The 13314-nt window shown below is 38.3% G+C and overlaps 1 protein-coding gene across 1 annotated transcript in view; it reads right to left on the reverse strand.

Moving 5' to 3' along the window:
• Window positions 1–920: 920 nt before the first annotated feature.
• The window catches only part of CNTNAP5 (contactin associated protein family member 5), a 276013-nt gene continuing 263619 nt past the window's right edge, over window positions 921–13314 (reverse strand). Inside the window, exons 23-24 of the mRNA XM_033065393.2 lie at window positions 10061–10132; window positions 921–9078 (exon numbers count right to left, since the gene is read on the reverse strand). Coding sequence (XP_032921284.1) covers window positions 8882–9078; window positions 10061–10132 — 269 coding nt within the window. The 3' untranslated portion in view covers window positions 921–8881. The remainder of the gene's footprint in view (window positions 9079–10060; window positions 10133–13314) is intronic.

Raw genomic sequence — 13314 nt, forward strand, 5'->3', positions numbered from 1 at the left:
TCCCTGACTAAAGCACTGGATGTGGAATTAATTGTTTTCCATTTCCAGGCAGGACTACAAATCTGTTAACCCTGTGTCAACCCTCCTTTCTGGGTGACAGGCTGCCCAGAAATGAGAGGGAAAAACAAAACTCACAGAGAAATTCCTAAGATGATGGGACCCACATCTCCCCTGATAATATGAAGACTGAAACACAGAATATGTAAGTACTAGAAGTTTATGGTGAAAATTGCAGCAGATCCAAGCATGTGAAACTCTTGAAAAAAGTCTTCCTATCTGTACTTCCTAGGATGTTGCTATTTTCTAAGTCAGTGTTTACTGGTTCTCAGTCAATTGTATCAAACACTGTGATTTTCAAAGGAGACTAAGAGATTTATGTGCTCAGCCTCCAAGGAAGGGAAAAAAATAATCAGACCAAAGACCTAAAGCTAAGACAGCATCCCTGAGACTGAGCCATGTCCCATTTATCATGCTAGGGACACGTGTGAAGGCAGCAGGGTGTGAGTGTGGTCCCTGTGGCAGCAGAAGTGCAGCTGTAGTGTGGGAGGACCCATGAAAAAACAGACACTGGATGTTTCTGCATGGCAGGCTGGGGAGGGAGAACGTGTGTGCACACATCTGTGAGCTGTGACCAGGCAGGTTTTCTAAGCAGAACCAGGGTGCATCTGCAGACATGACTTGTAGTCAGCCCACCAGCACCAATGAGTTATGGCAGGGATGTGGATGATGAACCCTGGCATTAACTTTTAGCCATAGCTGAAATCAGTAAATCAATAGTATCATCCAGTGAGGTATGTTGGCTTAGAGTTAACATGTAAACACCTAAAAATTTGCTTTCCCATAATCAGCACTTTTTAATGTTCATTCAGCTAGAAGATAAAATAAAACCACAAGAGGAGGCATTTGTCTTCGACACAAAATCATACAAAAAGTCTTTTTTTATTAAATATACATTACTTACAGTTTAAGTCTTTCTTCTGTACAACAGTAACCATAGAAAACAAAAGAAGCTAAGGCTAAATTTTTTCAATCCCTTAACAGGGTATTAAGACATGTTACATTGTCTACAAAACTGACTTTGACTGAGGCAACGTCCTGTGGAACTCTCTTTAGAAAACCAGATAGTGAAAGGGGAATAATCTAAATCTCCATTTTGCTTTTTACTGTAACTGAGAGACTCTTGCTTTACCCTTGGACGAACCATTAAAAAGTTCTTTTTTTTTTTTTTTTTTGCTTTGCTAATAAAATGAACAGAGCTCTGAGACATTTATTTAATACAATCTGAATAGTATAAAGTAATAAAGTAAAGTGAATGATGAAGGGCTCACCTGTGGAAAGAACCATTTTTTTATTATTACAAATACTTAATCTCAGCTGCTATTTTGTCTTTTTTTTTTTTTCTTTTCAGGGTGCCTTTATCCATTAAAATCCCATAAAATCCTTCTAGTGTTAGTGTTAGGGCGGGCTCCTGAGTTGGTTGACAAGACACCACCACAAACCAAACTTCCCCAAACATAAATTTTTGGAAATTCCTGAAGGCGACTTAAGCCATATCATGGGAGCTGAAGTTCATTGCCTTATCCCAAATTTTATCCATAGGTCTGCTAGAAAACAGCAAAATTTCAGTGAATTCAACTTTTACTCACAGCAGTAAGGGAAGACAAACATAAGTTCCTGATTTGGATCCATGTATGTCAGCCCCAGTTTGCAGGAGATCATTAAAGCAAGAGCAATATGAGGCTAAGTGCATCTGTGATGCATCTACATTGACCTAAACAGGACTACAACCAGGTCTGAAGCTTTCTCTGTTTCCTTCACAAAGGGGGTTTCAAAGCAGGTCAGGTACAACAATGTTAAGCTTCTCACTATTGTTTAGATATAATAGTCTGTGTTACACATTTCATTTGGAAAAAAATCACAGAGTAGAGATTTTTATGACTGGATAAAAGAATGTATCTGTTTGCTGTCCTAAGCTCCTGAAACTTCAATTCCACTGTGTTGTGAATGGAAAGTGAGGCTGTGACTGGCTGTACCTAAGCTTTACCTGAGAAACAATCCTCCTACTTTCTTGACAATATGGGTGCTGTATTGGCAGCAATGACAAAACACATCAGAAAAGGGTGTGTCTAAAGGACACAAGAAGTTGCTGTAAGGGGCATGCAAAAATGAGTAAATAATTTCCCATGCAGAATTTATTCCAAATGGACTCTATTTGGGGTCTGTGGGATTGCAATTTGTGGGACAGTTATGATTAGCATATCAAAAAGTAAGTGGTGCTGCAATGTGACCAGCAGTCAGTAGTTTAGAAAAAACTACTGCCACAAGCATCCTGAACAAAGGAGTGGAAAGTCTCTAAGCAAACACCATTCTTTGGATCACCTGTTGTACCCAAAATTTGATTAAATGTTTTGGTTGTTTGAGGGAAATCATCCCCAGTTCTCCTTTGGGTTATCCAGGAGACTTCCAGTGATCCAACTGGGGAGATTCAGATCTGCTGTTAGCCAGACCTTTGAATTCCTCTCCCATGTTTGAAGCACATCTCTGATAATTTATAGATCATCAGAACAACTCAGACTATGTTCTGGCAGACTAAGCAGCAATTCATCTTATGGCAAAGACCAACCACTGAACAATGCCTGAAAGCGTCACATCCACCTCATGGTTACCGTGCATGACTTCAAACAGAAGCCAAGAGCTTTTGCCTCCTTCACTGCCCCATCACAATGTCCTCTTTTCTCCTTAGAGGCCACCATCTCTAGGTGACAGCATTTCCCTGATCCAGTGCAGTCTCCCTCTGGTTGAACACCCAGATGACATTTTGGTTTCTGGGACTGCCAGGAGAAAAAATCATAATCTAAATCTGAATTGTGAAACAGCTCCTCTGACTCCCACCAGCAATTTCATAGCTCCACATGTTAAAGAAAAAGGAGAGAAGAAGAAAACGGAGGTGAACTAGACATGGAGTGACACAGTTGACACAAACTGTTGCCTTGATCCTTCCTTAGCTCGGCTTGTAGACTCAGCACATTACAAACAACAAACAACGAGCTCACAAATTACAAGAGTTCACCAGAAAGTGTGCTTTTTTCCAACTTTTGTTTTTGTCAGAGTAACTTAGTGCAAAATATCACAAAAATAAGTATCAATACACTGAAATATTCAAACTCTCTAGATGCATGTCTTGAAATAAACAATCAGAGGAAAAAGCTATTTCAGACCCAAAAGAAGAATGTGTTTAGAAGTTTCATGTACAAAAGTAGCAGCGAGGAGGGGGCCACCCACACTGAAAGAGGACACGAAGAACTTTCCACTGGGAAAGAAAGTGCAGCAAACTGCAGAACCCAAGGGAACAAATCATGCTTTGAAGCTGCGATAGCAACCTGCGAAGAAAGCCCCCAAAACCTTCAAAGGCATGGTGCAACTCTAACTAAAGTCAAGCAAGAGGCCTCCCACCAACCTCTAAAACCTCTGGATAAGCCGTTGGTTTGGCAGGGGTGTAGCTATAGCACTTGGCTTGTTTGATAAGTGGGCATTTAAAAAAAAAAAAACTGCATGAAAGCTTTGAAATAGCACCCAGAAGGTCTCAGACTTTGCTCAGGTCTTTTACAAAGTGCTGCTTTCTGAAAAGTAAAATAGAAAATAAACTCCTTTGTGTCTGTGAAAAAAAACCAGCCGTGCAGAAGAATACTTGAAACTGGTCTTGTTTAGGGTAAACTTTGTGTAGGTGAGAGCAATAGACAGCAATGGCATGAGATGGTGGACCTCAAAGAGGTCAAGCTCTGCCTCCTCTACACGCTTCTAATTTGGAATGGAGGATGTATGTTAATTGACAGACTTCCTTACAAAAGGAAGGTTGATTTTATTCTGAAGATGGGATTTATTTTTTCAGCAATTCATCTCATGGAGAACTTAGGTTCTGGGGAACCAGAACCCCTTAGGAATGGGAAATATTAATAATTAGAAAGCCAAGAAGTATGAGACATAGCTACTTGGGGCTAACAGATGTCAGGATGTGACAGACAGGAGACTTACATCCTTCCTGGAGCTGCAGAGATGCTCTGGTTTCATCTCAAATGGCACCAGGCATGTAGAGAGGCATCTGAGGGGGCTGAGTTAGCTTTAGATTCAGAAATATGTGGATCTGGCTTCATGTGTGCTATCTGCCAAAGCTTCCATGTGAGGTCAAAAATGGATGTTGATCTAGAACAGACTGAAAGGAGAATTATCCATTTCCTACCAATTACTGATGAGATTGTTGCCGGCTCAAAGCACTACTTTGAAATTCCAGTCTCATGCATTTGGCTACAAGGACATGCACACATTTACTAGGCAGAGATGTTTAGAGTAATTTTAGATGCAAGGTGTCCTTCCTTGACCCCAGCTGTCACCTCAGTAAAAAAAAAGTCACTTGTAATATCTGTGGAGATGTGTCTACTGTATCTTTAAAACTATTGTAAAATTCTGAATGATAGGCAGATTCTGCTAGAAGTAACTTATCTATTGCCAGGAGACTACCCTATCTCTATAATCAATGGAGAGAAAGAGGCATCTCTAGTGATTCATTTAATCTCACAGGATGTTTGAGACATTTGCCCTGTCCTCAGCAACCACAGGGCTGGACAGGACTGAGTGACAATTGTAAAACAGGCAGTCAGTGAAACAAAATGCAAAATGAAACAAACCCAAAAGACTCAGGTAAGGGCAATATCCAAGTGCTGCGTTGGTCTCAATCTTATCTTCAGCAAAATCAATAACTGACTTAATTAGGAAAAGATTCATAACCTCTCCCCATAGTGAAACAATTTGATATATTGATTGCTCCTCACCCAATATGTGAAATATGTGATCAGCTAAATTCTAATATAGTCAAAGATCTCATTAAAATGAGGGTTTGGATTACACTGTAAAAATTCAGCAATTGATAAATAGGATGATTTAAGTCTAGCTAAATCAGGTTAAAATAAACATGAGAAAAAGCATCTTATTTTTGTAATCTGGTTATAGTTTTAACTTAAATATCTGGGGCATCTCATGACTGAACACACTCTGATAACTGCACAGCTCTATATGTCTCATTTTTACAGTAATGTAAATTCCCTGTCGGGAATTCTGGCTTAGCCCATATGAGTTAAAATTATGTCTTTTATTTGGCTTTTTCACTGCAGAAATAACCTAAGTGCTGAGCCATGGCAAGAACAAGGAAAAAAACCAAACAGTGTATATGTTAAAAACTGACCCAAAACATTCACACTGTCTTGTCTCTGTAAGTGAATAAGGACAGATGAAATACTAACTGCCAATTACATAGGTAACTTACTTAGGACCAAAGTTCTATTTCCAAAAGAGAAATGGGACTCAATTTTCAAAGGTATTTAAATGTCTTGTAGTACATTAGAACATTCCAAAGCAAGGAAGACACAGAAATGAATTTGAGTTAAATGCTCATTTTGTTTGGTCACTTAAGCATTGATCCACATCCTCAAGAGACTAAATTCCTTGTAAAGCCTATCCTTCACCCAGGTGGCAGCCAAGTTAGTTGGAGTTAGCTTTCTGACATCCGGATTTCCTTAGTTTTCTACAGCCAGGCCCTGGAACTCACAGAGTCCTTCTGGGCATCCCGCTCAGACTGCATGAGTAAATATAACCATGGCTGTTACTGGTCAAGTCTTTTCTGGAAAACAGGAATTTGCAGTGCCTAAATTCATATCTAAGATTCTTCATAATTTCACAGTCTAAAAATCCCTGCCTAGCAATAATAATTTTCAGAGGTTACATATCATATCACATCACCAAGAGAAAAAAAAGAGATAGTGTCTTTCTACTGGTCCCTTACTTTTATTATGAAACTCATCTTGGGAAAGGAAGAAAACCCAAACAGTGCCTCCAAACAACTCTTTGACAGTCTCAGGTTTTCCACTTTAGTGAAATCTAAAAATTTTTAATCAGAAGTATTGTCCCTGGCTTTACTGAAAAATATTATCTAGAATGACAACTAAAATAAAAAGGGGAACACCCCATTTAAAAAGAAACATTAACAAAAATTGCAGAAATGGTTTTAAATTGATGTGAAAAAAGTTCTAATTTGAATGAAGAAAATGAATTTTAGCTCTAGTAGCTTTTTCAAAGCTGTATTTCTTCTCTTTTATTTAAAAAAAATAAAATTGCATTTAACTACTACTGAAGGAAATCCAATTATGTCCTCACTAAAGAAAGCATTAAAACAAAAAACAAAACTACTTAAAAAACAAAAAGGAGTTCATATTTAGAGCACTTCATTTAGTATATTTTAGCTATCTTTTAATAAGAATAATTTTTACATCCTAATTTAGAAGTGTTCATTTGTTCAGCCCTGTAGCATAAAAATCTCCCCATCTCAGTACATCCACAGGTACAGATACCCATCTCTGTATACTCAGGCACACATTCATGTGATGTTCTTTCTTTTTACAGATGTGCCCCAGCCTAGCTAAATTTCCAGAGTTTTGCCCTCCTGCTCCATTCTTCATGTAGCCAATTAAGCACATCAGCACATCAGAGATGTCTCATGCAGAGGCCATTTCAGAAAAGATGACTCAAACATGGGCAGAGGCACCCATGAACTCTCCTATTCCTCCCTTCTGCCATGCCAAACAAAGCAGTTTGATCTGCAGGAAAGAAAAAGATGATTGCTTTGCCAGAATTTTACCACCAAAAACAAAGCATTGTAAAGAGAATCCAGCTACTGAGTCCATCAGTCCAGCACTCACCACACAGAAACACTGTTGAGCAGTTGTGTCACTCTAACAGCCAGAGTGTGGTGAAATGGCTGCAGCTGATCATGGCTGAGGAAGAATGGCACCAAACTAGTTTCAATGTTGACAGCTTTATAAAATAGCTCAGTGAAGAGTTCTGGTTATAGGGCTGGCCTCATATTCCTCTTCACCTAGGAATGATGTCACTCCAAGACTGCTTTCTCTTCCCTGAACACTCCACAAGAAGGGGTAAAGAATCACCATGTCCAGTCATTTATTTATTTATTCTTCCTCATCTGCTCTCTCCTCTCATTAAAAAACTCAAACAAAAAACTTGAACAAATAAACATCTACATACCTTTCCAATGGACTGCCTAGAAAACAACACCTGTTCATGTGTAAACTCATCTCTAGTTTGCTGTGGATTATTACCTCATACTGGGATTCTTTAATTTTTAATCTATGCAAAAAGGACCACTGTGTGGAAACCCCAGGATGGCTGCACAGGGTGTGGGGCAAAGAAGGAAATTTAGCTGCACAATCAATTGTGTCTGATTAATTCTTATCAAGAGTACTGCAATGAATAAGACTTTTTTTTCCCCTTAAATTTAGGCTTAATTCTACCACCAGAACATTCTACATACTCTTTAGAAGCCCTGCAAAGGCAGATGTCACACAGACACAAGGGTGTTCAAAACCTCACTGGCTGGGACTCCTTAATTTCTTACTTTTTTTGTGATTGAAAAGGAGGCTATTCATTCCCACACTGTAACCATGCAGCACGAGTAAAATGGGCAGAACTTGATTCTTCAGGAATGTTCCCAATCAGGAAAGGACAGAAGATTTGAAAAAAAAAAGGACTGAAGATTAATTTGAAGTAGAGTGTTTGGGATCTCTTTGTTTCCCTTATATTCTTCCTTGTAAAGAGAGTTTATCAAATATTCCTCTTTTTAGACATGACATCAGACCTCTCTCTATTTAGCTTTGGAGAAGTTATTCAAATTTCTATGAACAGGAAATACCAATCAATCTTTCATGCAGTTTTGGGAGGGTTTTTTGAGTAATAGGGTTTGGTTTTTCTTCTCTTTTTTTTTGGTTTTTTTTGTTTTTTTAGGAAAACTGGCAGAAAGTGTGAGTCATATTTAAGATTAAACTATTTTGTTTTTTTCTCATCTATGTTCTTTTTCTTTTCCACAGTGGCAACAGCGTTTAACCTCAGTGTGTGATAATCCTCCATGTGGCATGAACAGGCATATGTTCATTTCTAACATTTCAGACAAATATAGAGCACCTAAGTCCTAGCAGCTTCCTAAAACCCTTGGAGATTCAAGCTACTATTTTCCATGCTTCAGCTAGGGTTATACTAGTGTATGTTGGGTCTACATAGCCAGCCTTATGAGATGGAGGTGAAAGAGGTGCATAGGAATGATATTTATTGTTGATACAAATATTGTTGGAAAATTATTGAGAAGCCTTAAAGTTACAGTAAAAGGACAGGAGTTTGGGGGAAGGAGCTTAATGAGGACAGTTTTATTTTCTTTTATGTCATACCAGCTTTTCAACTGGTACAAATTGATTTAACACAATAAATTTAATTTCTTTAAATCAATAAACAATTTATCAATTAATAACATTTGAGAATTTGGCTGGTTCTTTATGATTGTTGTAAATGAGCCCATGAAATAAATCAGGTGTTCTGATCTCATTCTTTCCCTCTATCCTGTCCCAGTATCTGCAGAGCTATGTGTTCAACTACTTTACCTGTACTTTACATAGTCCAGCTCTAGTGTAAAAGCAACTACTTAAATAGCTCCAGAGGAAAAAAAAAACAACAAATAAATGTAGGGGCTTTGAAACATCCAAGAACTGCCAGCAGAAACCAGGTGTGCACGTGGATCTTGTTTAGTGTAGGATGGGATAACAGGTCTCTTGAGCTGCAGAAGTAAATGTGATTGCCAGGTTCTTGTGCAGAGAGTGAGGCACTGTGATTGTTCTCAGTGTTTCCTGTGCAGGGCGGTCTTTTCCAAAGGAAAACGAAGCTAGCAAAAAATGAGTGTAAAAAAAAAAATTCAAAAAGAAAAAAGGGAGGGAGAAAGGGCTAAAGAAAAGGAGTTTAGGGGAGGAAGAGTAAGGGGAAATTGCACTGTCCATCAGATAAAATATTCCCGTTTGCACTCGCTCACTGTGTTTTGCAAGTCAATGTCAGCTTTAAAGGAGCTCTCAAGGTTTTCTGGGTATTCCTTCTCCTTCTTCTGGCTATTTCGATGTGCTTGTTTGTGTTGATAGAGGAATCTGCTCATGATGGCAATGATGCAAAAGATGATGAATATCACAACTGCTATTACACCTGTAAAACAGAACAAAAAGGAAGGATAGAAAGAGTGAAAACCAAAACAAAAGGCTCAGTTACCTCAAAAATGCACATCAGCTAGTTGGTATGAAACATCAGTTCATTTCAGTCCATACACAACCATAAACCTCTATCAAACCCTCCCTGGTGGTTTTTATTTCTATTTTGTCACCTTAAGAACACTAAGAATAGAGCATGTATTGATATAATTGACCTAATTTCTGTAAAGTTATGCTTCCACTGGAAATGAAGTTAGCTCAGTGTGTTTGCTTTTAAAACACTCTATCTGTATGCTCATAAAAATTCCTGCTCTGTTATATTTTCTTCTATGCTATCTCTGGGAGTCTTGCATGAGCCTTGTACACTTTGGTTTATAGCTTCTTGATATTATCAAAGGCATATCACTACAGGGCATACTATAAAACAAACAGAGATAAATTGCCTTCCAGGCTGTTACAGGAAAATTAAAACCTTACATGAAATTATGAGGACAATGTTCCCCAGTATATGAATACTTCCATATAACCAGGTGAGTTCCACTACACCACCAGATTACAAAGAAAGAGCTCAGGAAATACAAGATATTGAATACTCTGAAAAGTCTTCACCAGAGTGGTATGAAAAAAATTGCTAATTAGCTGTGTCTTAGAACACAGACTCTCATGGAATCAGAGAACACGTGGAACCTCTGGAGATCATCTTGTCCAGATCCCCTGCTCAAGCAGGCAGACAGACAGAATTTAGTTATATTTTAGAAAACTCAGGTTCCTGATGATCCATGTGTAAGCTCAGTAATCCATAATGCAGTTGCCTACCTAGGTAGCTTGGCACAGATACGTGCTAATAAACAGAGCAGATACTGCATCAGATTACCACAAAACCCCTTGGACTAGATTTCATGGAGCCCAGACTTAAAGTCTCCTAGATTTTTGCTTTGACAGAATTATTTTTTGACTGTAGTTTTTAAAAATGAATTTACCTCCAATCACAGCTGAATCACTTCTGACTGCATTGGTGAGAGGTTCTCTTTCATCTGTCTTCCCAAAAGGATCTGCAGTTGGTTAAACAAAAGAGAACTTATTTTCTGTATCAACTGTTCATTTTCTCTGTGGCTTAGACAGAAGTGTCCTCTTACTCTCGTGAATTCTAATATGTTTTCAAAAGATATGATTTGGGGGATTGGAGAACTGAACCAGAAGGGTCTGAAAAATAAAGTGAGTTTTCAGAAAAATTTTCTTCTACAACTTCAGGAGCAAATTCTATTAAGGGTATATTTAAAAGGAAACAGAAAGTTTCCCACTAACAGCTGAAAGTGCTGTTTCAGTTCATCACAAGAATCAGAGAGACATTTCAACTGAACATTTCAACTGTTAGGATCTTTTCTCAGTCAGAGATGTATTATTATCTTTTTTTGTTGTTACCTAAGAATTGATATCAGAAAGAAGTCAAAAGAAAGGGATGCTAGGCAGATTTAGATCCGACCTATGCTTGCAGTTGAGATATACAGCTCAAGTTCAATCCCATGAAGAGAAGCAGTCTCTGCTTGGGACAACTTCTTGGAAGGGATGATTTTGTCTCTGTTATAGGAATGCAGTGGTCACATTGGATCCAAAACAGAGAGGGATCAGAAATCAACTCATATTAAACATTCCTTGGTGTTTGAGCTCTCTTGTACTCTGTCTCTAAATGACTGTTGTAGAAACACTGAAACAGCATGTCAGTTACCTGACTCAAATTCAGATCCAAATCTGAAAGGTCAAGGCCTTCCTTATGTCAGTGGAGTTACAGCAGTGGACTTCTCAGTCCAGCATGTTTCAGAAGATGCCATGTTTTCTACTGCTAGCTAAATCCAGTTTTTTGGCACCTTCACATTTTTCTTTTCTCTTCAGCTTACCCTTTCCTTTGAAGGGATTCATGTTTGTGTGTCTGTCCTTCACAAGCCTCCAGGCTATCATACAGAGAATGTGCACAGGGAGAGAGTCAGGGATCACTGTCTCTCCTATGTATTATGCAATGCTCTGCTAACTCATCTTTCTGATGCAAGAGGTGGAAGCCTCACTGAGAAATTCAGTGTTGCAAGGTTTATTGTAAATAAACATCCCACCTTGGTAACAGACTCAGCCCCATTTTGGCATGCCATTGCTGAGGAGAATGTTTTTTATTGAAACAACAATTTCATGTCTGTTCATGAAGACATTGAATCATAATGATGGTGGGTTAGGACTATTTAGGTTCTTAAAGGGGAAACTTTTTTTTTTATTATCTGTGTCACTGATACCAGCCCCAAAGAAGTGCAAAAACATGACCCTCAAAGAGACTTTGATATTTTAAGAAATGCAGCTCTTGCAAGTTTTAGGGGTGGAAGGATTTCTGTTCAATCTCACCCATACTGAAAAGATGCAGTCCCGTGACTGAGCCACAGACAAAAGGAATTTTGGGGCCCAACTGAACACCTGCAATTACCAGAGGAGTGGAAATCACCAACCACAGATTTGAACCCTCAGCTGGAAACCTATTGATGAGTTATTGTGTGCACTGGTTATTGTGTGAGAGTGACATTCCCAAGAAACAGTCATGGCAATGCTTCATCTTATTTACATTTGTGGGACTGGAATGGGAATAAAAATATATCTTTACACACAAATACAGAATGCATCATAGAAAAGCTTCAGCTGGAAAGGAAATATAGGGGTTATTTAACCTAATCTCAGGCCTCTGATCATAAGCTCAAAACAGGACTAAATTCAACATTAGATCACAGTTGGTAATAGTTTTGTACATCATCAGTACATTCATCTCACTTTATTTTTCAGTATATATTGAGTTATTTATATATATCAAAACTAGTAATTTAGGGTTTTTTATTTTTTTTTTTTATTTAATCAAATAGGAGAAGAACCTACAATTATTTTAAACCCTTAGATGGTTGTCAAAGATTGATAGTGTGACTCACTTTCTTTCCACAAACCAGAAGAGGAGAGCAATCATTATTTCAGACTGAAGATGAGTTAACTTTTTGGATAATGGAAGTTTGGTGAGATGTTTTTTACCCCATCCCTCAGCTGAAGCCAGTGAATTCAGTGACAATTAAAAATTTACATCAGTTCTACAACAGCTCTCCTGTACTAGAGAAAAAATTGCAACTTGTGTCAGTGCATGGCACTAGTCAAAAAGAGTAATGAAAAATTACTAACTAGGTATGAAAAAGTATTAAATTAAATTTCTATATTAAAAATTGTATAAAACGTTATTTGTGGATTATTTAAGATTTGACACCAAATGCAACCATCACTCTACTATTTCTTGGTAACCTGAATTTAAGCACTGAGAAGAAACCAGAAAAATTTTGAAGAGCAGTTTCAGAATGGAGGCCAACAGCCACAAGCCCCAAGAATTATATTTTGTCTGAGAAATAAAATCAGGATACAAGGAGAGGATGGCTTGTTACAGTGCAGCAGATGGCCTGTAATAGCAGAGCCATCTCCACTAGGAGCACAATAAACTCTGAAGCCAAGGAATAGCAATACTGGTCTCATCTAAGACTTTAAGAGGACATCCTCCTCCTTTTGGATAAAACCAATGGCATTACAGTTTGAGTTACTGGGGTTGGAAGCCCTGCTGAGGTCACAAGGCTACCTAGAAATCAAATAGTCCAAACCCCTGCTCAAATCCATGTCTATTAGAGCAAGTTTTTCAGAGCTGTATCCATTTGGATTTTGAATATATCCAAGGATGAAGACTTTACAACCTCTCTGGGCCTCATGCCACTCTTCTCAGCACGTCTGTATCCCGTGGGATTCTTCCAAGCAGGTCCATGTGAAGGTCAAAGGTTGCAGTCATGCATTTCTGCTGTTTTTCCTTCTTCTGAAGATCCTCAACTTCACCATCTCATAGCTGCTACAGCCAAGGCTGTCCTGGCATATCCCCAGCCAGTCAGAGCTTGTTTGGAAATACCAGGTCCAGCACAATTAGCAAAGTGAGATGGAGCTTCACTGTTTAAAGTGCCTTTCAGAAGCAAATCTTTTCTGTGTAGTTCCAGACTTATGAAAGCATTTGACATTTTTACTTTAAATGCCTGAAGACCTGCTCTCTGCTGAAGAGACTAGCAGCTCAAGACTAGCATTCACACTGCTGAATCCCCTCTGTAATTTTTACAGCATTTTAATGTTAAGAAAAAAATATGATAGGAAAAGTCCATTATCTTTATACCATCAATATAGAGTTTAAAATAAC

This window comes from Catharus ustulatus, chromosome 7 (assembly GCF_009819885.2).
Source record: "Catharus ustulatus isolate bCatUst1 chromosome 7, bCatUst1.pri.v2, whole genome shotgun sequence".
Lineage (NCBI taxonomy): Eukaryota > Metazoa > Chordata > Aves > Passeriformes > Turdidae > Catharus > Catharus ustulatus.